This window comes from Sciurus carolinensis, chromosome 3 (assembly GCF_902686445.1).
Source record: "Sciurus carolinensis chromosome 3, mSciCar1.2, whole genome shotgun sequence".
Taxonomy (NCBI): domain Eukaryota; kingdom Metazoa; phylum Chordata; class Mammalia; order Rodentia; family Sciuridae; genus Sciurus; species Sciurus carolinensis.
The window spans coordinates 149,840,457-149,868,035 of record NC_062215.1 but is presented as its reverse complement, the minus strand read 5'-3'; the positions used below and the strand labels follow the sequence as shown (position 1 = coordinate 149,868,035).

At 36.7% G+C, this 27,579-nt stretch overlaps 1 protein-coding gene across 1 annotated transcript in view; it reads right to left on the bottom strand.

The window, feature by feature from the left end:
- Positions 1–265: 265 nt before the first annotated feature.
- Fam117b (family with sequence similarity 117 member B) overlaps positions 266–27,579 on the bottom strand; it is a 113,466-nt gene continuing 86,152 nt past the window's right edge. Inside the window, exons 5-8 of the mRNA XM_047545666.1 lie at positions 11,702–11,845; positions 9,545–9,770; positions 7,722–7,842; positions 266–3,985 (exon numbers count right to left, since the gene is read on the bottom strand). Coding sequence (XP_047401622.1) covers positions 3,667–3,985; positions 7,722–7,842; positions 9,545–9,770; positions 11,702–11,845 — 810 coding nt within the window. The 3' untranslated portion in view covers positions 266–3,666. The remainder of the gene's footprint in view (positions 3,986–7,721; positions 7,843–9,544; positions 9,771–11,701; positions 11,846–27,579) is intronic.

Genomic DNA, 27,579 nt, shown 5'->3' with positions numbered 1-27,579 from the left:
AAGTGTTCAGGTACAGGGAATACGTAAGTACATAGTAACAATATCTATTACCATTGGAAATGCTCTTTTTGGGAGAATTTTGTTAGAAAACAAAATTTTTTAAAAATTGCATTTTAAAAAGATTTACACAGTGTCAACAGAGATGAATGATGCAGAGCTTATAAAACATAAATTATATTCTTCAACAGGACTGTATAAACAGAATATTGTTCAGGGCTACTCTGCTTATCACTCATTTGGGCAGAGCAAAACGTAAACCTTAAAGTGCGAAGCATTATTAGCTTTATTTTTGCAAATTCAGCATTCCACTGGTCCGGTTTTGAGACACTAAAAATACAAGCATTAAGGAATGAATGTGAAGATTAGAACAGCAAAGTAAATTTAGTAGTGGCAATTTTTATTTTCCTTAAGATCCTGACAACTTCCGTCCTAATCTTGCACATAAAGAAGGCTATAAATTCTGCCATTTTTTAAAACTTTCTTCCAGTGAAAAGCCACTATTTAAAAAAAAAAAAAAAATTGCCTTTCACGTTGCCAGATATTCCACAGTTAGCAATAGCACCTTCTAAAAGGCTGATTTGGCCTGTGGTTACAAAACATTTTAAGCAAAATGAAGAATCGGTTAAAAGATAATTTTGGCATCCACATTCACCATATTTAACCAGAGAGGCAAAATTGGTATTTTAAAAACATAATTGCTCACAAAAGCCATGATAAGTAATAGACTTAGTCATGATCAGAAACAGTAAATGTGTAAGTTTTATCATCACAAGGAAGAAATTAAGAGCAAAATATAATTAAGACTGACAAAGTGAATAACTAGAGAATAGCTCCTTTTGTGGGAAGATACATGCCACCCAGTTTTTTCTTACCGCAGTGGAAGTGAATTTCATTTGAAAAAGATTAAATTGCATAACCACCAAAGGTATTCCATTTACCTTCTGTTCGGTTTTCTAAAAAATACAATAATCATGAACAGTAATTTTAGGATAAAATGTTGTGCATTCTATTGAGAAAGGACCCATCTTAAAGAAATGAACCACCTGGAACTAAGGGTTAAATAAATCAGCCAGATGGACCCGTGGTTAATATTGTTGAAGACTGTGATAAAGCTGGTATGCTTAAAAATTAGCCCTTTGGCACTGGCAGTTATTTTGTACCTTGGAGCTTCTCCCCACAAAATCTCAGCTGCATTATGCCCAAACCAGGGGATGTGTTTGGTTGCCACACAATTAATTTACCTGCAAATTCTCATTTTCCTTACAACCAAACATTAAACTAAAAGTTCTATTAACAAGACTGTTAATAGTAAATCTGACACTTGTTCTACTCTGATCTTAATTACTTCAGATGGATACTTGAAACTCTACAGAAAGATGTGAATTCAACAATATAAAAGAGATATACTGTTAACAAAGTGACATTCTATTGTAAAACACCCTTGGAGATAGAAGGGGAAAAGAAGTGTAAGGTGGAGGAAAAAACATAGATTTAATAGTATTCCAGTAAAAGAAACAAACAAAAAACCCAAACCTGATGCTTTGAAAAAAAAAAAAAAAAAAATCAAATAAGCCCTTGTTCTTAACTACCTCCTTTCTGATGCACATCAATGCATATGATTTCGGTTTCCAATAGAGTAGATACTCTGGTGAAATGGCAAAGTCAAAAGGCATAAGAAAGAAGGCAAACAATGAAGGTATTTGAGAAATCAACCAACCAACCAGAAAATTTAAGACCCCCCAAATAACTGAGCTTTTATTGATTTAAAAGTCATAATTTACTAGTTCCCAGTAAATTAAGCTTTAGGTGTGAAAAAGTACCCCAATTCATAGTCCTATCAACTAACAATTGCAAACATTTGAAATGAATCTGTCAGATGTTTGCATGATCTGATTTACCTAAATACATTTTAAACTTAATAGGATATTTAAATTTTTTTTTTGTAATTTTCAGTTGTTGATGGACCTTTATTCTTATTTTTATACGCGGTGCTGAGAATCGAACCCAGTGCCTCACACATGCTAGGCAAGTGCTCTACCACTGAGCCACAACCCCAGCCCAATAGGGCATATTTTAAGTTGCTTAGATGTGTAAAGGTTGCACGAATATAAGTTCTTTCAGATTTATTGCTGCCACTAGGTTTTTCTTGATGGAATATGTCTGGACAAGCTGACATATTACCTTTGAAACAGTAACCCTTTGTAAATAGACTTAAATTTTTTTCTGCCTATAATATGTAGAGTAACAGGAACTTATTGCATCATAACATAATACATGAAGATACTAAAAGGACATTGCTTGCTGAAATTCATTTCTAAAATACAGCTGCTCCTTAACTGTACTTCCACATACCCAGAAATGAAATACTGCTGTCATATGATACTGGCAGTGGTTTGTATAAAGACAAGTCCAAATACAAAAACAGTATGAATTTTTTTAAGGTGCCTGTTGCTTATGCTCCAAAGTTCTTATCTGTTTTCTCCACTGTGTGGAATATTGGAGAGGAAACTAGCAAAATCTGTAGGCAATAAATCTCAGTGCCAACCACCATAAAGAAAAAGTCAGTCTCAAGGTTCTGTGGCTAAGGATCGCTATTCAATGGATTACACTCCTGGCAAACTACTGACCCTGACCAAATCCACAAGACAACAACATCACAAAAGCAGAGGAGGAAATCCATGCACAGCCATTGTAGGGTCTCTTGGGACTATGATACAGTGATGACTAAAGGCAGAATGACACCTGTGGCAGGGGAGGGTGACAGTTCGATACACACTTCACAGAAAACCAAAGGGCTCCTCAATCCTATTTAGCAATCAACACTGGATAGTTTCCTCTTGGCTCACTGACTCTTAAACCAAGTTCCAACATGGGTGAGAACACATTAAAGCATTTGTCTTCAGACTATAACTTTTCTGACCACATAGTGAAATGTGTACAGGAAGTGAAGAAAACAGCAGTTTTACAAATATTTCACCCAAAGCACAAACTTCTGACATCAAAAAACATAAATCACATAATGTACGAATATTGCTTTGTATCTCTTTTTATATATACTTGCTCAATGCATTTACTTATCAATTCTTATTTGGGAGAAGAACACAGTCATGAGATTAAGACTGCTGGGAAATGTCAACAATCCCTTTGGTCCCAAAGCTGAAAACAGCTGAGAAAAGCACACATCTAGAAAGGGAAACAAGAAACAGAGGCCACCAAAGAATCTTTTGAACATCCTGTTTGCTACGTTTCAGAAAATGTAACATTGGTATTATAAAATAGTCATTTTCATATAAAAGATGGTTCTTGCAGCATCATTCACGTCTCCCTTCAGGAATCATGTTTGCAGGGATCAGATTTTGTGGGTTTTTTTTTTTTTTTTTTTTTTTTTTAAACAAGTCTAATTTGAAAACAAAAACAATGTGATATTGTCCCTCCACATGAGAACTTTCTTATTTCAATCAGTGCTTTAAGAAAAAGCAGGCTAAGCACTGTGGGCTGGCCTTCTTGAGTGGGGCAGAGCAGTCAGAGGGGCTGCTTTCTTCCAGAAGCCTATCACTGGAAAGCTGGAGCACGTCACAGCCAACTGGGAGCCCACGGTGCCATCATAGTCAAGCAATCTGAGGAAGCTCTCCATTCTCCAGAACCATGGCCATGCAGCGTTGGGGCCTATCCTTCAGCTTCCTCTATCGGTTCTGGGGGTGGGAGTAGGGAGGCTGATGGCAGGACTGTACTGGTTCCTCTAGAGACTCGGTCTTGCTCTGCATTTGTAGACAGGGAGGCCACAGCAATGGGCTGAAGCAGAGTGGTTGTCATGCCAGTGGTGACTGTCAGGCTGTGGCCAGAGCCCTTAAGGGTAAGATCTGGTGTGGGAAGGAGTGGCTTGAGGATGCTGACGAGGCAGAAAGCAGAACCGCTTTTAGGAATGAAATTCACCTTGTTTTTGTCGGGACAGTAGAAAGCAGGAATTTCGTGAAGTTGTTTTGGTCTAGGACACAGAACAGACAACCCAATACATTAAGTCACTTAACACTGAAAAAAGCTCTTTAATTTTTTACAAACAGATAACTTATAGATACATAAAGGGAACACAAAACTGTAGCTATGTGAAAAGCTTCAAATGTCAAGGACCCAAGTGTTTTTAGGCATAACTCAAAACACGTGTCTTGGATGCCAGCAGGGCACCATTCACCACTGCACGGTCAGTGCTCCGGCTGGGGACCGCTGCCTGTCAAGGAAGATCTGCGATAACCAAGAGGAATAATTCCCTAAAGCCAAAGAAAATCTAGATGTTTAAAGATAAAAATATACTCCATTACTATGATTTTTCCAAGGTCTGCAGTATTCTAGGAGAACACAAGGAAATCAATGATATACAATGTTTACCTTCTGCTAAGTTCCCCCACTGTAGGATTAAACTTTTGCAGGCATGCATTTTCTCTTCAAGTGCTCTTAAAACAATAACTGAAATAATTCTTTGAGTTGACCACAATGGTTTTCTGAGCAACACAATGTAAATGTGAAATCAAAATAATGGTCCTTTGCTTTCAGAGTTTTTATTGAAGCAAAATTCTTCCATGTTCCAGATACTCCTGAAATTATCCCAAATTGTTGAAAAGTAGACTTTTGGTGTTAATGGTATTCCGTAAGAATTAAAAGTACTTAAAAATTAAATTGTTAAAACAATGGCAATGACCCAAAATTAAAATGAAATCAAGATGGAATAACCTGAATAAATTAAGACTTATGTTGAAAGAAGACTCACCTATGTTTTCAAGCCATAAACCGGAAGGGAAAGAGAAAAGTGTGTGCCCTGACTTGTGGAGACCCCACAAGCACACATAACCCTAACTGAAAACAGTCAGCAGAGGGGCTACAGATACACTTTCCTCTGGCTCTAGGGCCCATTTTGGCGCCCCAGATTCCTGGAGCCCTCACTTCACCATGTTGCACTCCCCATTCCCCCTTCCTGAAAGGAGGCCTTTCCTGTTTGTCACCGCTCTGGGCTCTCATGCATCCAGACTGAGGTGCTGCCCTTCCCATGGACTGGGGCAGGGAGTGGAGTTAGAGAAAAGGGGAGAAGCCAGGGAAAGAGAACCTGCAGTCTGTACCAAGGCTTTTGGGATTAGGTTCTTTAATAAGAAAGGAACTGGAAGCACAAAGGTTCGGGGCAGGGAACTTGGGGGAACTGGCCTAGAGAAGGTGAAGTTCAGTGTTGCTCTTGATTTTAATCCCCTCTCACTCATCGCTTTGTTCCTAATAAAGAAGTTGGACACACAGTAAATTTAAAAGAAAAAAATCACAGAACTACTTTTAAAATTTCATTTTTCCTTAAGTGGTTATTCCAACACAGATATAACTAAAAGATACCACTATACTGCAAAGAGGCCATGATATCTATGAATCAAGGACTTAGCTGGGACCAAGAGGAGCATATTTACCTTCATTACAAAGGACTTACTGAGTCCAGATGGCATGCTCTCATACGTGCTGTTATCAAAGAGTATGTGGAGGCAGAACAAAATGTGGTCTTGCCTCTAACCACCTATTTTCTTTCAGGTAAACAAATTTCTAGAAACCAGAGATAACCTCTTACCCAACCCCAAACTGCAGTTCAGGTCAGAGTTACTACTTTAAATCAAAAGTAAGACAAAGAAAAGTGTCCTTAAAACAATTATTAAATAAGCTAAACTTTTAAATTAGGAGCAGTAATCTACCTTAGCTTTAATGTTTGTGTCCATTGTTTTTTGTTCTAATTTTGGCATAGCTATGGCAAGAAGAAACTAATGTTTTTAAACTGAGTAACTTGTTTTATTGATAAAAGGTTAAAATCACCTCTACAAAATTAGTCTTTGGATCATAATTAAAATATTAATAGTTTTTTGTGTGCTACACATCATTTGCACCAGTAAAATAGTAAACATTATACTGAAAAAACAGTAGGTTTGCCTTCTAATAATAGGTGCATATGCCACAAAACATGTAATATGTTAAGGTTTACCTTTTTTTTTTTTTTGGCTGGGGGTACCAGGGATTGAACTCAGGGGCACTTGACCACTGAGCCACATCCCCAGTCCTATTCTGTATTTCATTTAGAGACAGGGTCCCACTGAGTTGATTATTACTTTGCTTTTGCTGAGGCTGACTTTGAACTCACAACCCTCCTGCCGCAGCCTCCCAAGTTGTTGGGATGACAGGCGTGCACCACCATGCCTGGCTATCTTAGTTTTTTTGATCTATCTGTGAATCCATACACAAACACACACACTTCTTTTTCCCTCTCCCATGAGATATAAAATATGGAAGAGATACAAATAGCTCAGTGAATCCTCATGCAATAGTGTTAAGTCAGATAACACGACACTAACCTATATGACAAATATTGTCATTCCCCTTTTTTTTTTTTTTTTGGCAGTGCTAGGTATCAAACCCTGGGCCTTGCACATGCTAGGCAAATGCTATACCGCTGATCTACACCCCCAGTCCTAGAACAACCCCATTTCCTCGGTACTGTCATGAAAAGGTCTAAGGCAGTGTTTTCAAATTGAGCATGAAGTCATTAAAGATGCTTACAGATGCAGAACTCAGGTCCTACCTCCATATTTACTGATTTATTAGGCCTGTGTTGGGCCCTGGGAATCTGCCATTTCAACAATTCCCCAGATGACTGTGATGCAGGAGTGCACAGAGCAATTCTGCAAAAATCCTTAAAACTCCGCTGGCATCAGTTAAAACTTACAGGCTGACATAGTGAAAAAAACTAAAATAAGCAGTTGCTAACACAAGATCTTTCAATTACTGTCACAGAAGCAGATAGGAGACTGACAGCTGGTGTTTCCTGGTAGAGGAGCTGATGGGATTCAAAGACAGTGCTCTTTGTGTGGCAAGATTATTCAGAATTTGTGTTAAAGGAAGCACCAACAGAAAAGCACATAAGAGAAACAAAAAGATGCCATAATTCAAATCACTCCAAGATGATGATGGAGAAAGAATTCAAATTGGGTGAACTGGAGGAGGGTGGACTATTTCCATATTGTGCTTTAATTTTCAGAATAAGAAAAAGCAAAAAGGGGTGATTCTTAGACTTGTAGCCACAATGAGTTGGCGGGCAAGGGGTAAGGATTATTATCATATTCTCAAATAATGTTCTGAGTTTAATTTCCACACCTCAAAAAAAAAAATTCCTGCTTCTTACTTTATCTTCATAGTAACATAATTGATTCTATAAAGTAACAGAATTGTTTCCTATATTGGCAAAGTATTTAAAAAACTGTTTAAAGAACTAGAGAAACAGGGGCTGGGGAGACAGCTTAATCAGTAGAGTGCTTGCCTTTGTAAGCACAAGGCCCTGGGTTCGATTCCCAGCACCCCCCCCCCCCCAAAAAAAAGAACTAGAGAAACAAAAGTGGGCAAAAACTGAAGTGGATTTGATCCTTGGAAGAAGGGAATTGCACTAGGTGAAACCTCCATGGTCTCTCTTGAGTAAACATGTGGCTAAATTCAATGTGTGAACCTGACTGGATACAAGTGCAAAAATGACAGCCGCAGAAGATATTCTGGGGACAAGTGAGGAGATCTGAATAACTGGATGTTCGATGGTATTAAGCACTGTTAATTTTCTTCAATGTGACAACAGTACTGTAGTTAAGTTGGAGTACTGGAGTTTCTTTTCAACTTATTTGAACATTCTCATAATAAAAGTTTTTTTTAGAGGGGATACTTACGAGCACTCCTCAAAGACTTTGACCCTTTCACAGCCCTCAGGAGGTTCCCTTTTGAACATGTAACTATTATTAGGTTTTGGTGAGGTTGCGTATTTGGGCAAAGGAGAATTGTTCCCATTCTCTGCAAGAAATGGCACACTGAATTACTAAGAAATACAACAAAAATATAGTCTCATGCTATATTTAATTATTCTCAGCATCCCCTACACAGGTGCTATTGAGGGGAGGAGTAGTGCTTTATTCATTAATGTCAACCCAATATCTAACACAACTCCTATTAAAAAGGATGTAATTAATGTTTGTTAAATAAATACATAAACAAATAAAATATTTGTACTTCTTTTCCATTTATAGTTATAGGCTAGGCCTGAATCACTTAATCCTTAGTATTGAACAATGATCTAGCTGGTGCCTTATTTCTATTCTACACACAGTAAATACACTCAAACACTACTTTCCATTTTTTCCCAGCACAAGCATCTGGAATGGTTCTTACCATTAACAATTCTCAGCCGGCTCTCAGAAACTCTCTGCTCCTCTAGTTAGTCTCTGTTTCAAGTAGTCAGAACCACTACCCAAACACTTCCTTTTGCTAGAAGCTTCCCCTCACCTAAAAGGGCAAGTCTATTCATTTTTCTGAACCTTCTCCAAAGTCTGCCACAAACTTTTTGAAATTTTCTCAAATTACTCTGATACTCATTATTCTGATATTCCTGTTCAATGCTATTGTCCTCAGTTTACACTATATTAACTTAAAATTCCCAATATGTTACATAACTGTCCTAGAGTTTTAATCTGTGTCAGTTAAACTACAAATTCCTTGCTGGCAATAGTACTATGACTCTTTTTTCTTATAAAAGAAACTCCTAAAAGCCAACCAATCATTAGCCTCCTAAAATTTCAAACAAATCTGAACACAATTTATGGAATTCCTACGTGTGAGAGCACAAAGTATGGAAAATCAAGGGGCACATATTAATAGCCATGTTCTATCTGACCTAGAAGATAACAAAAAAGGTCCAAATAACATTCCACAGTTTGAAGTGATTTTAGCAAATCTTCCAACTTCTGCACTTGCTATATTTTCAATGATTTAGGCAATTAATAGTAATGACTAGTCTAGTCATAACAATGGAACATTTTAGGACATTCAACATACTGGTATATAGAGAGTTCTAAATAAACTACTGAACTGAACAATGGAATTTACAAATAAATGTCATTATTATTGCTTTCAATTACATATAGTAACTAGAATTGGGCTAACAAAATATTGCCCTGATACAGATAAAATGATCGTATCTGTTTTAGAACATAGGACATTTGTACTTAATATTCAAACTGTTTCTGCCTCCATGTTATTTTTATGGTATAAAGTACTCTCCAACTTGTCACTTCAGATTTCCTTTAACATTCATCTTGCTTTTATATAAATCACTTTAATCCTTGTTAGAAATATCACAAATACAGATCCTAAAAAATACTATCTTCATATTCACTTAAAAGTATGAAGGTATAAAATCATGGAGTAAGGTCACAGAGAACAAAATGCTCTATAGGACAAATTGTTCATTTACTTGTTAACAAGAAGTTGTAATTAACAAGCGCAAAAAATTTTTTAAAATTATAAACAAAAGCCCATAAACTCAGCCAACTAGACCATTACCTAGGCACCATAGCAAATCTACTGTTTTAAACCTATGCTCCGACCCCGTCACTCTGAGTAGCATCCAGCATGTGTATTCTGATGGAAAGTGAAGAGTGAAAGCCTGCATAGGTGGTACGCAGCCATCATCCAGTGAGAAATTCTACCAGTATCATACCTTTATCCCTGGGATCGACGAGCAGGTCATCAGCTGAACAAGGACTCTCCTCGCTGCCTTCGTTAGAGATAGTGAGGAACGAGGTGGGGGACACAGACTGAGAACGGCTGCTATTGTTGCTTCCCCTGTCTGCCCCACCAGGGGTCTGTGTGTCAATGCTGCGTGTGCTGCTACTTCTCTGTGCCAATGGGGGAGGTGCACGATGCCCATCTGGAATATCTTGTGGCTATTATAAAAATTTAAAAATACATATATATATTTATGATGATTTTGATAGTCATCAGTTCTGTACCCAAGATCAACCTTGCCTGTAGTGCCAGAAACTCACAAATCAAATTCTCTCCTATTATTGTATCACTGTGTTGCTCATTAGTGAAATCCAAGACTAATCAGACTCCCTCCACTGAGCATTCTGGGTGAAGAATCTATCTTCACAGGTTCTGGCACACAGCAGGTAGACAATGCTTGTTATATATATGAATTGCACTGAATTACTAACCTAGTACTAAATGTTGTTATTTTTTGTGGTACTGGGGATCAAACCCAGGGCCTTGCACATACCAGGCAAGGGCTCTACACTGAGCTGTACTCCCGACCCTAAGTGTACATATGGATGGATGCCTATACGTGTGTGTTTATTTTGGAGAATGAATTCAAGGCTTCACATATGCTAGGTAAGCCCTCTACCACGGAGCAATATCCTCAACCCCCTTAATATTATTTTAAAATTATAAAGAATAATGGTAGTAAAAAAGAGAAGAAATCTAGCTGAAACACTTCGTTCTCTAGAAGGGGAAAAGGTTATCCCTGGACCAGTGATGATGACAGGCCCTTTTACTTCCTTTCTCCTCCTGCACACACCCCAAAAAGTTTTTTTTGTTTTTGTGGGTTTTTTTTTTTTTTTTTTTTGGTACCAGGGATTGAATCCAGAGGCACTTAACCACTGAGCCATAACCACATCCCCAGTCCTCCTTATATTTAAAAAATTTTTGAGACAGGGTCTTGCTAAGTTGGGGGGGTTGCCTTTGAATTTGAGATCTTCCCGCCTCAGCCTCCCTAGCCAGGTGTGCACCACCATACCTGGCTTGTCTGGTTTTTTTTTTTTTTTTTTTTTTTTTTTTAAAAAACCTTCCTAAATGAGGGAAAGTTTGAACAAAGCAGTGCTAATTATATGGTACTGAAATCAAGATGATGCTCAGAAGAAAGCCTGTGAGGCCCACGTGGCAGGAAAACCAGTTCCCTGCACACCTTTGATTAATTTACTTTATTACATCAGGGAAAGCATACCACATCATGCACAGGGAGGAGAGTGTGTGGTGAGTTGTTTTCTGTAAAAATCTAAACCAACATTTTTTTCTTGAGAGGATCTTAAACATCAATAAAATGTAACTTCAGGTTCCCTAATATTTTCCTCACCGAAGAAGAGAGGTTTAGATAAATATTCTCCATGATATGGTTTTAAAAGTCTAAATAGTAAATTCTCAAGGTGTTTTTGTACGTGAACCACTCGAGTGTATTCCAGTAAAAAGGGTAAGATGATTTCTACTGACGTTTCAAGAACATAAAGCCCAGCACGTTAATCAAAACCAAATAGCAACTGACAATAAGGAACAGGTATTTTGTAACCTCCCCACTAAATTAGTAAGCTAAATCTTTGTTAAATGAGAAGTACATAACTTGTCTTGTGATTTTTAAATACAGATGAACGAAAAACAATTTCTGTTTTAAATCAGATCAGCTGCCTCTATGAGATGCAAAGAAATGAAAGATTTCCAAATGCTTGCTAAGGTCAAAGTTTTACAAATGTAATAATTTTTCAATTTCTTTCAATGAAAAACAAGAAACCTAAGTTAATATGGAAAACAAAATTGTGATTTTTTTTTTTTTTTTTTTTTTTTTTTGCGGTGCTGGGAATTGAATTCAGGGCCTTTTGCTTGCGAGGCAAGCACTCTACCAACTGAGCTATAGCCCCAGTCCCAAAATTGTGAATTTTTTAACCTTTATTTTTATTTATTTATTTTTATGTGGTGCTGATGACTGAACACATGCTAGGCAAGCACTCTATCACTGAGTCACAACCCCTGCTCAAATTGTGAATTTTTTAATAATTAGAAGAATTTGTGTGTAAGGTTGATTTTAAGATAGAAGACTACTTACTATTAGTTGCTCTTCCTTTTCCCCAGTCTCTTTAATTATTATTTCAATCTCCTGATTCAATCCTTCCACACTATTCCGGAACCGGGAACCTGTTGATTTGGTGATGGGAATTACTGGAATAAGGGCACTCTTTGGAACAGGAGCCTTAAGAAAATGAGGTAGAGAAAGGAAGGAAAGAGTTAAATTTAACATTAGCTTTCAATTCCCTAGACTGAAGTATACTTCCTGTTGACATAATTAAAAAACAAATCAAAATGAAGTTACAGGCCTAACAAAAGTGAGTTACCAGACCTGCTCCTTAAGTATACATGAAATATAATTTAAAGCCAAAATGCAAGACAATCAAGGTAGAACTTTAGAAATTTATTCTTATCCATGATGAACTAGAAAGGGAATTGGGATAAATGAAATTACAAGAATGTCAATCTCAGAAATTCTTTCATGACTGTAACAGAGTTCAGATTTCAGAATATAACTTTAAGTACCATGTTAATCTATATTTCAGAAAAGAAACAAAAAAGTAGTTTACTATAGAAGAAAAAAAATTTTGATTAGAAAATCAACAACTTCCAAAGTATAGCAGCAAGACTGTAAAACTGAAAATAACTTTCCTATGAAATTTAATTATTTGTAGCTATTTTGAAATGAATTTTAATATGTTTTGTCAGGAAATGATGCAATGTATTTTTCTTCTTTTCCAAAGCCTATACTCTAATTTTTAAAAAATTAAAATTTTTTTCCATTATCACAGCATTACTTTTTAAAAGAAAAAAAGATTATATAATTATAGGATATTATTTGGTTTACTGATTAAGATACTCAAAATAAAATATGAAACAAGCATTACGGAGGTATCTGCCAAAGTTTTGCCAACAATATGCTAGAAGATCATCTAACACACTGTCCTGTTATCTCCTAAAGAAAGGCTACTAACCCATTCTTCAATTAGGCAGTTTCTTTGGAAAAAAAATCTCTCAGGGAAGCTGAAGGAGACAAAGGCTAACAGGGCCTCTGGTCAATTATCACTACTTTCATTCAATGGATAACTTTGTTGTCTGCTATAGAACTTAGCATTGAGTCTATGTTTTCTCAAGTTTTACTCCCACTCACCTTTAAAATTAATGATGATAATAAATAACAGCATGACACAATAAGAATACTTGGTACTCACAGAAATGTGTGAGAAAAAAGCCAAGAGGAGCAGGGGATGAACTCTGTGGTAGAGTATTTGCCTGGTATGCACAAGAATCTGGGTTCAATTCCCAGTACTACAAAAAAAAAAAAAAAAAACAGCCACCAGGAAACTACTCTAAAGCACCACGGGAATACCTCTCGGTGCTGGGTTAATGTTGAACCCTAATCTGCAACGTGGGACATAGCAACCTACTGCCTCACGAATGCTAGACACGTGCTCTACCACTGAGCTACACCACAGCCTACTAGTAGTTTTGAGGATGAAATGAGGGGACAGCTAGCACCATGCCTGACCTATAATGGATGGATCATTTACTGCTCAGTAAAAGCAGCTCCAATTTTAATTTTTTATTTTCCCTATTGCATATTTTTCTTTAAACAATGTTGTCTTTTCACATTTTTTTCAAAGTCTCATTTATTGACTTCTATGGATAATGTCTAATTCATCTTTCCCTTTTTTCTTTTTTTCTCATCATACCCTTAAGCTTCTCATATTTACTCTTTTTACTTCCATCTCCTTTTTTCAGTTCCCTTTTCCAAACTCAGCATTCACTACTGAAGGAAAGAACATGAAAAATCTTAGGTTTAGGTGTTCTGTGTTTTATCAAAACTTACATAGTTTAAAAAAAATGTTTTCTAGGTGTGGTGGTGGAGCACATGCCCATAATCTCAGCAGCTTGGGAGGCTGAGGCAGGAGGATCACAAGTTCAAAGCCAGCCCTCAGCAATTTAGTGAGGTCCTAAGCAACTTAGCAAGGCCCTGTCTCAAAATAAAAGTGATGTAGCTCAATGGTTAAGCACTCCTGGGTTCAATCCCTGGTACACGGGTGGGGGTGGGGGCTCAGCTCCCTTATCTTTGAGTCATATTCTACAGTGTAGATCTCTGATTCATTATAATTAATTTCCAAAATGATTTTTTGAGGAAAAGGTTAGCCATATTCACAGACCTATTATCTTGGCCTATTTTGTTCTATCTGATTATGTGTCCTGATTATATCCCCTTCTGCTTTCATAAGTGGTGACAACTCTACATCCATCTTGGCCAGTGGCTATATCAAAATCAGAGTCACAGGTCAAGTATTGGTGGAAAATAAAACTTTAACTTACTAATACTGCAAATTTGCAAAAACTTAAATTTGTGGTATAACCTGGAGTTAAACTATAAATTTCAAGTACACAGAGTAATCTGAAAGGTAAGACCACTTACAGGACTTTTAGAAGATGAATGATAGGATTATTTTGCAAATTTACCAATAGAAAATTATAAAGGTAACACTCAGTGTGGTTCCTCAAACTAAAATAGAAATATACATACCTAATTTCTTAACATTTTCTATTCCTCCTATTAGAATAAAGTCTCACATACCCAGATAATTTGCAAAAGCATAAAATTAAAGAACACTCTACCTTTATTTTTTAATGTTTACTTAACCAAAAGTCAATCTATGCATATACAACAGACCACATACATGTTTCATATTTCACACAGAAAAAAATTATTTCCTCCAAATACTGGAAACAAGCTATATGTTGGTAGAGGAACATTTTTTTTTTTTTTAAACAGATGATTTTGGGGGGGGGCGGTTATTTTTCATCTGCTATGACCACTGCCAAGAACAGAGCCAAGAAAACACAAGATGCTTGCCTGAGAAGGCTGGCTTTATGTTTACAGCTCCCTCAAATTCTTATGTTGAAACCCTAACTCCCAGTGTGATAGTGTTTTGCACAGGGGGCCCCTAAGGCATCAATTAAGGGTGAAAGGATGGGCTCTCATAAATGTCCTTGTAAAAGAGACCTTGGGGAAGCCTGCACTCCTCCCCAGCTCTGGGGACACAGCTAGTAGGTAGCTTTCTAGAGCCCTCACCACATACCAACTCTGTTGGCATCTTGATCTTGACTTCTAGACTCGAGAACGGTGAGAAGATAAATTTCTATTATTTAAGCCACCTAGTCTATCATATTTTGAGATAGCATTTGACTATGGTATACTCAATTTTATTTTTCATTTCTACAGTTTTCAGTAGGCTTAAGAAACTACTTAAACATAACTCAGAGATACAGTTGATTCAGAGAACTTGAATAAGTCCATAAAAATTTTACCCTGAGAAACTAATTAGCATTGTTTTATTACAAAGTAAAAACTATTTACTAAAGAATGAACAATAGAATTAAATCACCCAGAGGTAACAACTAATAATAATTTGATAATCATTTTTCTACCTAGTCCTTTTTCTACCCCGCATATACACTTTTCATCAAAAATGAACTTAACCTAGCATCTATACCTAGTGCTTTTATGTACCAAGTCAATTTTCAGCTGCATTATATTTCACTGTATGAGTACCTTAAGAAAAAATGCTCTATTACTAGATAAATAGTTTCTAATTTTTCACTATTCAATTAAAATGCTGTTAGGAATATCATCTTAGATAAATATCTGCACATATATGTAAATATTTCCTTAAAATAAATCCCTGAGGTATGAAGAACTATTTGGTGTAAAAACCAGGAAAGATTTTCAAGACTTTGATCTATAATGTCAAACAGAATAGAAAAATATTTTTATTCCTTGTACTTCTATCTGTACTGTATGAAAATGCATATTTTACCAAACTCTAACCACTAGGTTATTTTTTCTGAGCTTTTGCTAAGCTTCACAAATTAAAAAAGGTCTCATTCCTTTAATTTATATATTGTTGGGCATAAATGAAGGTGAAATTTTTAAACAATCACCAGTCACAGTTGCCTATTTTGTAGCACAAAAGGCAACTTAAACTGCATTAGCTAATACCATGTCACTAATACAATTTGAACAAAAGTGAAGACAGTGAGAATCCTTACCTCATTCCTAATTTTAGAAGATATGTCTCTAATGTTCCCCATTCAATAATGTTCGTGTTTTTAATTAAGAAAGTATTCTTCAATTTTTATGTTCTTGAGCATCCTTCTCTCTTTTTTTTGGATGTACTAGGGATTGAATCAGGGCTTTATGCATGCTAGACAAGTGCTCTACAGTAAGCAACAGCCCCCCAGTTCCTTTGAGAACTTTTAACATGAATGGGTGTTAAATTTTCCAGAAATTTTTATAGCATCAATCTAGATAATCATGTAATATTTTTTAATCTGGGAAAATTTTAAAGCAGGGATAATCAATAACCTACAAAGCTATTAAAATGTCTAGCCTTTAGCAATATGACGTCCATGTGCAATTTCCTCAATATGAACAAGCTATAAAAAGCCACTGGCAAGTTAACAGAATGTTCCATACCTACTAACCAATAAAAGGGAGAGAACAGGTACCAAAACCAATTATTTTAGGTTGCGAATAGTTGATCTTTCACACTTCCTTCCTGACATGAATGGTATCACCCATTCAAGATGCAAAAATGTCTTAACATATTAATTTTTGCTCCATGAGCTATAAAATGAGCTGTACACAATAATAATGCAAAGGGCTCACTATATTCTAAAATTCAAAACTACACACACACACACACACACACATACACACACACACGTATATTTAAATACACATAAATAAAAGAAAGTATCAATGGAAGTAATTTTTATTCTGAAGTGTTGATCATAATAAAAATTAATACTTAATTTAAAATTCATTATCAACTATAGGTGGGGTGGTGCACACCTGTAATCCCGGTGGCCTGGGAGGCTGAGGCAAGAGGATCACAAGTTCAAGGACAGCCTCAGTAACTTAGGAAGACCCTGTCTCAAAATTTAAAAAGGGAGAGGAGGGCTGAAGATGTGGTTCAGTGGTTAAGTGCCCCTGGGTTCAATCCCTGGTACCAAAATAAACAAACAAATCATTATTAACTACAAAGATCTAAAGAATTTTTAAAAATAGGGCTGGGGTTGTGGCTCAGTGGTAGAGCGCTTGCCTAGCACATGTGAGGCACTGGGTTTGATCCTCAACACCACATAAAAAAATAAATAAAATAAAGCTATGTCTATCTATAACTAAAAATAATCTAAAAAAAATTTCTAAATATAATAAAATTCATTATCATTCAATCTGAAAGCCAATTTGAAGATTACAGATTAACCACTGGCCATCTCAATGGTATATATTAATGAAAAATTAGAAAATAATAACATGTAGACTATCTAAAATAAGACATACCATCCAAAATAAGATAAACCATTGCTTTGAAAAACTCAACACTGTTACCTAAAGGCTGACTTTGATGTTAACAAGGAAAAAGAAAACATGGTTTTATAAAGATTGACAGTTATGTTTTAAAATAAGTAATATTTATTGAACCCTTAATATGTGCCAGGCACTATTCCATGCACTTTATATACATTATTTACTTTTATGTAAGCTCTGTAAAATTGTACTTATACTATCCACATTTAAACATTTTTTAAAAATTAGGCTCTAAGAAGCTAAAATGTAGTCATGATTATTTGGCCTGAACTTAAGGTCTTATAAAGCACCAAAAATATTGAAAACGGTTATCTATATTCTATGAAACTATATATGATTTTTCAGTTTTACCCTTTTCTTAAATTTGCCAAATTCTCTTAAGAGTACTTTTCTATCCTGTGATAATCAGAAATTCTATATAATGAATACTTTACTGACTTTAGATAATTAATAAAAATATTTTCCAAGATAGTGTAAATATATATCTTTGTTCTTGTTAAATTTCCCATTTCCCTCAAAGATGATCTCATTTCCACTGACAAGTTACAAGAGAGAAAAAAGGAAAATCAGTACTGTGATAAGTGTTCTGATTCAAGTCTGAAAGTTATCCTTAAAAAAATAATCCCCATGAATTAAAACAGTGATATGTTGAACACCACCAAAAAAGTTTGCATATATATATATATATATATATATATATATGCTTATTATATATATATTCCCCCCCACCCAGCCCCATTTAACTCTGTGAAAAACACTAAGAGAATGAAAAGGCAAGATGAGACTGGGAGAAATTATATGTAATTCACCTAGCAAAGGACTTTTATCCAGTCTATATAATAATCTCCTCAAACTCAGTGATAAGAAAATAAGTACATGAATTTAAAAATGGGTAAAACTTCACCAAACAGGATCTACAGATGGTGCGGGTATTAACTTCACTAGGGTAATACCAATTAAAATCAAGAAGAGACATTACTCAACAAGGTTTTAACTTTGGCAATCTATGGTATGTCCACATAATGGACACTAGATAACAAATACAAATTACTGATATATGCAGCAACTCAGATAAACTATGTTCACCATTGTTGGGTGAAAGGAGACAGTCTTAAATGATTACATTTTGTTTGATTAAATTAATGTGACATTTTCAAAATGGCAAGACTAAAGTGATGGGGAGATCAGTGTAAGAGATTAGGGCTGGAGGAAGTGTGACTATAGAGAGATAGCATGAGGGCTGGAGGAAGTGTGACTATAGAGAGACAGCATGAGGGAATTTTTTATCTTGATTGGATAGTGGTAGTGGTATAATCCATATGCACATTAAAATTCGCAGAACTGAGTTGGGCACTGTGGTGCATGTCTGCAATCCCAGCAACTTGGGAGGCTGAGGCAGGAGGATTGCAAGTTTGAGGTCGCTTCAATAACTTTGTGAGACCCTGTTTCAAAATTTAAAAATAAATAAAAAGAACTGGGATGTAGCTCAGTGGTACAACAACCTTGAGTTCAATCCCCAGTAATTTTCTCAAAAAAAAAAAAAGAAATTCTTAGAACTATATCCCAACCAAAAATTGTCAATTTTACCTAAGGCTGACAGGGTTATATTATCATACCCTTATCATTGTATCTTTAGGAATTTGCCTACAGTTATATGCTAAAGGACATAACAAAAAGAGGCAAGAAATTATTTTTAAAAAGCAGCTCACAAACGACTCAAGTACCCCTCAAATGTCAGATATAGCTCTTACAGATGAGCACAACTGAGTGTCAGCCACTCTTAGCTACCTATCTTTTAGAGTTCTTATTTTTCACTCCTTTTCCACTTTCAGGCTCACAGTCAGTAAATTTCTTACTTCCCATAACCCCTATCAGCACTAGTTCATCCTATGACAAAACTAGTGATAAAAGATGAGACAAGAAGAGAAAGGCAAGTAATGATATCCCTCTACACTACCATTCTCCCAATTATTTGCATTCTCTATTCTCCTACTTCCTCACTGCCAGGTTCTCTCTCCTATTTTTAACTTCAGTGAATTATATACAAGAGTCACTGAGCCTGGCTATTCCCCATCAGTCTTTTATATCCCTAAGGACAGTAACTAACACATGGTAGGAAGACTTTTTCATCTATCCTTGTCATTTTTTTTTCCTTTCCAATGGAAATACAATAATCTAACAAAGGCTCTAAACAATCCCAATTGAATATGTACTTCCTTCAGGGATAAGGCAGTGGAACAGGGAAGCTAACACTTTATTTTGATTCCTGGTGGATCAAGGAAGGAAAGAACCCTTTCTCAAATTAGTAGTATTAGAAAATGGAAAAGGAAACAATGAAGGGGAAAAGAAAACTATACCTCACTAGTTGGGAGTGTAAAGTATATTACAATGATTCTGTCATGCAGTCATCTTGTCTGTGCCTAGCCTCTTCCTGTGCTAGAATAAGTAGGTGACAGGGAAAGGAAGCAGACTGAGAAAGAGTTCAGGAGTTATTAGTATATATAATACAAATAAAATTTTTATTTCTCACACTGATTGATGGTACAGTTCTAAACTTAAATTCCTCTTATTATCATGACAAAAATAAGAGCTTGCACAAGGTTGTTTCAGATATGTATTTATTTTATAACTGTTGAACTATAGAAACAGGCAAAGAAGAGATGTATTAGTAAGCTTATTTAGTGCAGAAAGCTTAAGAGTTTTCTGGTTATCATGTTGAAGAATGCACAAACACAGGAACCTACCAGTGTAGTACCTAATTCCACATATTTGGTTGGTTTGCTGATACTTTCTACTGCAATTAAAGGCAGCATATATAGCACCAACTACTTGTCAATAGTTTATAATTTGTTTAAAGCACAGGAAAGAAAGGAAGGAAAAAGAAACGGGGATCATGGGAGGGAAGAAGGAAGGCATGAACAAGCCATTTCTGTAAGGCCAACATACCATTTTGGGATAAGTGAAACAAAGATTTAACTATAGCTTATGAATTAGCAATAGTTACATAGTTAGATGAAAAATAATCTAGTAAGAGTTCTGGGAAAGATTTTTACATTAAACATACTGTTGCTGTTTCAGAAATAGAAGGTAATAGTCCTTTGATTCCAAGCCTTATATAAACTACATTCAAAAATATCTAAAAATACAAAAATGATTCTACTTGAAATTTTATCTTTCATTTCAAGGATTCCTTGAAATGAAAAATAGCAAGATTTTATTTTTTGGTACTGGGGATGGAATCAGAGGTACTTTACCACTCTGCTACATCCCCAGTCCTGTTTTTATTTTGAAACATGGTTTTGCTAAGTTACTTTGAGACTTGCAAAGTAGCTGACACTAGCCCTCAACTTGAAATCTTCCTGTCTCAGCCTCTGGTATCATTGGGATTATAGGTATGTACCACCACCCTTGGTTAAAATCTGTTTTGTTAAATATACATCATTTTTATTGTGTGCATGTACAACAAATCCCACCATTATGCACAACTATCAACTATAATGCATCAACAAAAATAAGGAAAAAATAAAAGCTTCATAAGTTTTAAAAATTACATATAAATTAGTATGTTCAAATATTGGGTTATCAGATTAACTAAGGGCTCATCTTTGAACAGCTCTGAAAGTTATAAAAGTTCTTTATTGTGCTAAGGTAAAAATCTCTTTCATCAGATTTACTTTGAAAACTTCAACAAGTACCTCATATCCCAGTTTATGATTTTCTCCTTAAAGCAAAGGCATCAGCAGTCAGGCATGGTGGCGCATACCTATAATCCCAGCATCGTGGGAGGCTGAGGCAGGAGGATCTCAAAAGTTCAAAGCCAGCCTCAGCAACTTAGTGAGACCTTATCTCTAAACAAAATATTTTTTAAAAGGCTAGGGATTTGGCTCAGTGGTTAAGTGCCCTTTGGTTCAATCCCCAGTACAAAAAAAAAAAAAAAAAAAGTGTCAGTAGATTCCAGTCAATTACAAAGTTTCTAATTAGGAAGACAACCACTTTCAAGTTACATTTTCCATTTACACTCTCCATATTTCTATACACATTACATTCTGTATAAAAACTAAGAACTGATCAACACTAATTCTCCTAAGGTCAATCTACATTGTAACTTAAATATATGTAGCATTGTTTCCAAGTCTGGGAATAACAACTGTAGTACAACACACACGAGTCAGGAAAGAGAGGAATAATATCTATTAAAACATCATCTGGGTAGGAAAGAGAAACAGCTAAAGTTTGAAGGATAAAATCTGCCTTGAGCTGGTCGTGGTAATTCAGGTCTGTAATTCCAGCAACTCTGGAGGCTGCAGCAGGAGGGTCACAAGATTGAGGCCAGCCTCAGAAACTCAGTAAGGCCCTGTCTCAAAATAAAAAATAAAAAGGGTTGGGGATATAGCTCAAGGGTAAAGCACCCTGGGTTCAATTCCCAGTACCAGAAAAAAGGAAAAAAAAAAAAAAAAGTCTTTGAAGACAAGTAGGAAAAGGTCTGTTCAGTAATTCAACAGAAATCCATGAGAGAAAAATGAGCTGGAAACCCTAATAAAACAAAAAAACAGGAGCGCGGCGGGTCGCTTGGACTCGGAGTGACTACAACAGGGCTACAGGCGGCTGCCCAGAGGAGGCGGCGCGCGGTGAGTTGTCTGGACTCAGAGCAACGCTCCTGAAGGGGGGGGGCTATCCGCAGGAGGAGGAGAAGCGCGACCGGTTGCTTGGTCTCTGAGCAGCCGCACCAGAGCTCCCGGCGGCTGTCCGGAGGAGGAGGAAGTGTGCAGCGGATCGCTTGGACTCAGAGCGACAGCTCCTGAATACCCGGGGGGCTGCCTGGAGGAGGAGGAGGAGGAGGAGGAGGAGCTCAGTGGGTCACCTGGACTCGGAGTGACTGCACCAGGGCTACGGGCGGTTGGCAGGAGGAGGAGGTGTGCAGTGAGTTGCTTGGACTCCTAGTGACAGCACCGGAACACCGGGTGGCTGCCCGGAGGAAGAGGAGTGCGGCGGGTTGCTGGGACTCGGAGCGACTGTACGGGACTCCAGGTGGCTGCTCAGAGGAGGGGCCACATAGCCAGGCGATTAGGTGCAGAGCAGGGTCCCAGGACCTAGGAGGCTTCTTGGTGGAAGAGCCGCACAGAGACAAGGTGAGGGGCGGAGTGAAGTTTCCAGGACTGCGGACAGATTCTCTGAGGACAGGCAGCCTAAGGAGACTCGTCTGCGAAGGGTGAGGCTCCCAGGCCCAGAACGTAGGTCCGGGCCCCTGGGAATGTTGCAGAGGAAGACAGTCCAGCCCAGGCGGTAGTTGTAGATTGAGGGGAACCTCTAGGAGGGGAACTGACCAGCGAGACCTCCCCACTGGGTGAGTCTTCCCTGCCAGGTGAGGTTTTCCCACAAGGACAGTAAAACCAGAGACACAGGCAAAAACAGGCCTTGCCTCGGCCCGCAGCCTAGTTCCCCTTTGGATGACCATTGGTCAACAAGTGGAGGCACCTCTGCCCACTAACAGGGAATATACCCCACCTGAGGGTCACCAACCCTACAGAGGCAGCTTCCTTGTGGAGCACCACATTATCAACTTCCTCCAAGAAGGCAGGCTACTGAAGGGTAAGAGGGGATATACTAGAAATCTTCAGGGACATTGTAAGTCAATATAGGAAATCTGCAATATCTCAGCGATCCACTGATACCTGAACAATATGAGAAAACAAGGGAAGAAAATGCCCCAAACAAATCTAGATGTTACATCAACAAAATCCAATGACACCATGGCAGAAGAAATGACAGAAAGGGAGTTCAGAATGTACATAATTAAAATGATCAGGGAAGCAAACAATGAGATGAAAGAGCAAATGCAGGCATTGAATGATGAGATGAAAGAGCAAATGCAGGCATTGAATGATTGCACCAATCGACAGTTAAAAGAGCAAATACAGGAAGCAAAAGATCATTTCAATAAAGAGTTAGAGATATTGAAAAAAAACCAAACAGAAATCCTTGAAATGAAGGAAACAATAAACCAAATTAAGAACTCCATAGAAAGCATAACCAATAGGACAGAACACCTGGAAGACAGAACCTCAGATATTGAAGACAAAATATTTAACCTTGAAAACAAAGTTGAACAAACAGAGAAGATGGTAGGAAATCATGAACAGAATCTCCAAGAACTATGGGATATCATGAAAAGGCCAAATTTAAGAATTATTGGGATTGAGGAAGGCTTAGAGAAACAAACCAAAGGAATGAACAATCTACTCAATGAAATAATATCAGAAAACTTCCCAAATCTGAAGAATGAAATGGAAAATCAAGTTCAAGAGGCTTACAGGACTTCAAATACACAAAATTACAACAGACCCACACCAAGGCACATTATAATGAAAATACCTAACATACAAAATAAAGACAGAATCTTAAAGGCTATGAGAGAAAAGAACCAAATTACATTCAGGGGGAAACCAATACGGATATCAGCAGATTTTTCAATCCAGACCCTAAAAGCTAGAAGGGCATGGAACATTTTTCAAGCCCTGAAAGAAAATGGATGCCAACCAAGAATCTCATATCCAGCAAAACTTACATTCAAATTTGACGATGAAATAAAATCCTTCCATGATAAACAAAAGCTAAAAGAATTTACAAAAAGAAAGTCAGCATTACAGAACATTCTCAGCAAAATATTCCATGAGGAAGAGATGAAAAACAAAGAAGCAAATCAGCAAAGGGAGGAATTATCCTAAAGGAATTGTCAAATAAAGGAGGAACCAAGTCGTGTCAAAAATATATAAATAAATAAAATTTAAAAAATGAGCCAAATGACCGGGAATACAAATCATATCTCAATAATAACCCTGAATGTTAATGGCCTGAACTCATCAATCAAAAGACATACGACTGGCAGATTGGATTAAAAAGAAAGATCCAACAATATGTTGCCTGCAAGAGACTCACCTCATAGAAAGAGATACCCATAGACTAAAGGTGAAAGGGACTCAGCAAAAAAGCTCGGGTATCATCCTCATTTCAGATAATGTGGACTTCAAGCCAAAGTTAGTCAGAAGGGATAAAGAAGGACATTTCATACTGCTTAAGGGAAGCATAAATCAGCAAGATCTAACAATCATAAACATCTATGCCCCAAACAGTGGCTCATCCATGTATGTCAAACAAATCCTTCTCAATTTCAGAAACCAAATAGACCATAACACAATAATACTAGGTGATTTTAACACGCCTCTCTCACCACTGGACAGATCTTCCAAACAAAAATTGAACAAAGAAACCATAGATCTCAATAACACAATCAATAATTTAGACTTAATGAACATTTACAGAATATACCATCTAACCAAAAGTGAATACACTTTCTTCTCAGCAGCACATGGATCCTTCTCTAAAATAGACCATATATTATGCCACAAAGCTAATGTTAGCAAATACAAGAAGACAGAGGCACTACCTTGTATTCTATCAGATCATAATGGATTGAAGTTAGAAATAAATGAAAGAGTAAAAAACAGAAACTACTCCAACACCTAGAGATTAAACAATATGCTATTATATGATCAATGGATAACAAGACATCAGGAGGGAAATAAAAAAATTCTTAGAGGTAAATGAGAACAAAGAAACATCATATCAAAATCTCTGGGGCACTATGAAAGCAGTACTTAGAGGAAAATTTATTTCATGGAGTGCATTCAATAAAAGAAGTAAATAAAACTCAACTAATAAACGACCTAACACTACAGCTCAAAGCCCTAGAAAAAGAAGAACAGACCAACAAAAAAAGTAGTAGAAGACAGGAAATAGTTAAACTCAGAGCTGAAATCAACAAAATTGAAAGAAAAGAAACAATACAAAAAATTGACAAAATAAATAGTTGGTTCTTCGAAAAAATAAACAAAATTGATAAACCTTTAGCCACACTAACAAAGAGAAGACGAAAGAAAACCCAAATCACTAAAATTCGGAATGAACAAGGAAATATCACAACAGACACGACTGAAATACAAAACATAATTAGAAGCTATTTTGAAAATCTATACTCCAACAAAATAGAAAATTTCGAAGACATCAACAGGTTTCTAGAGACAAATGAATTGCCTAAACTGAACGAGGAGGACATACACAATTTAAATAGACCAATTTCAAGGAATGAAATAGAAGAAGTCATCAAAAGCCTACCAACAAAGAAAAGTCCAGGACCAGATGGGTTCTCAGCCGAGTTCTACAAAACCTTTAAAGAAGAGCTCATTCCAATACTTCTCAAAGTATTCCATGAAATAGAAGAGGAGGGAACCCTCCCAAACTCATTCTATGAAGCCAATATCACCCTGATACCTAAACCAGACAGAGACACATCGAGGAAAGAAAATTTCAGACCAATATCCTTAATGAACATCGACGCAAAAATTCTCAACAAAATTTTAGCAAATCGCATCCAAAAACATTAAAAAGATAGTGCACCATGATCAAGTGGGTTTCATCCCAGGGATGCAAGGTTGGTTCAACATCAGGAAATCAATAAATGTAATTCACCGTATCAATAGACTTAAAGTCAAGAATCACATGATTATTTCAATAGATGCAGAAAAAGCATTTGATAAAATACAGCACCCCTTCATGCTCAAAACACTAAAAAAAATAGGGATAGTGGGAATATTCCTTAATATTGTAAAGGCCATCTATGCTAAGCCCATGGCTAATATCATTCTAAATGGTGAAAAACTGAAAGCATTCTCCCTAAAAACTGGAACAAGGCAGGGATGCCCTCTTTCACCACTTCTATTCAACATCGTCCTTGAAACTCTAGCCAGAGCAATTAGACAAACCAAAGAAATTAAAGGGATATGAATTGGAAAAGAAGAACTCAAACTATCCCTGTTCACTGATGACATGATTATATATTTAGAGGAACCTGGAAATTCCACCAGAAAACTTTTAGAACTCATAAGTGAATTCAGTAAAGTAGCGGGATATAAGATCAATGCACATAAATCTAATGCATTTTTATACATAAGTAATGAATCTTTGGAAAGAAAAATTAGGAAAACTACCCCATTCACAATAGCCTCGAAAAAAATAAAATACTTGGGAATCAATCTCACAAAAGAGGTGAAAGACCTCTACAATGAGAACTACAGAACACTAAAGAAAGAAATTAAAGAAAACCTTAGAAGATGGAAACATCTCCCCTGTTCTTGGATAGGCAGAATTAATATTGTCAAAATGGCCATACTACTAAAAGTGCTATACAGATTCAATGCAATTCCAATTAAAATCCCAATGATGTACCTTGCAGAAATAGAGCAAGCAATTATGAAATTCATCTGGAAGAATAAGAAACCCAGAAGCTAAAGCAATCCTTAGCAGAAAGAGCGAAGCAGGGGGTATCGCAATACCAGATCTTCAACTCTACTACAAAGCAATAGTAACAAAAACGGCATGGTATTGGTACCAAAATAGAAAGGTAGATCAATGGTACAGAACAGAGGACACGGACATAAACCCAAATAAATACAATTTTCTCATACTAGACAAAGGGGCCAAAAATATGCAATGGAGAAAAGATAGCCTCTTCAACAAATGGTGCTGGGAGAATTGGAAATCCATATGCAATAGAATGAAACTAAACCCATATCTCTCACCATGAACGAAACTAAACTCAAAATGGATTAAGGACCTCAGAATCAGACCAGATACCCTGCATGTTATAGAAGAAAAAAGTAGGTCCAGATCTTCAACATGTCAGCTTAGGATCAGACTTCCTCGACAGGACTCCCATAGCACAATAAATAAAAGCAAAAATCAATAACTGGGATAGATTCAAACTGAAAAGCTTTCTCTCAGCAAAGGAAACTATCGGCAATGCGAAGAAAGAGCCTACAGAGTGGGAGAAAATCTTTGCCAATCATACTTCAGATAGAGCACTAATCTCCAGAATCTATAAAGAACTCAAAAAACTCTACACCAAGAATGCAAATAACCCAATCGACAAATAGACTAAGGAAATGAACAGAGACTTCACAGAAGATATACAAGCAATCAACAAACATATGGAAAAATGTTCAACATCTCTAGTAATAAGAGAAGTGCAAATCAAAACCACCCTAAGATTCCATCTCACCCCAATTAGAATGGCGATTATCAAGAATACAAGCAAGTGTTGGCGAGGATATGGGGAGAAAGGTACACTCATACATTGCTGGTGGGGCTGCAAATTAGTGCAGTCACTCTGGAAAGTAGTGTGGAGATTCCTTAGAAAACTTGGAATGGAACCACCATTTGACCCAGCTATCCCACTCCTTGGCCTATATCCAAAGGACTTAAAATCAGCATACTACAGAGATACAGCCACATCAATGTTCATAGCTGCTCAATTCACAATAGCCAGATTGTGGAACCAACCTAGATGTCCTTCAATTGATGAATGAATAAAGAAACTGTGGTGTATATATATATACAATGGAATATTACTCAGCCATAAAGAATGATAAAATTATGGCATTTGCAGGCAAATGGATGATATTGGA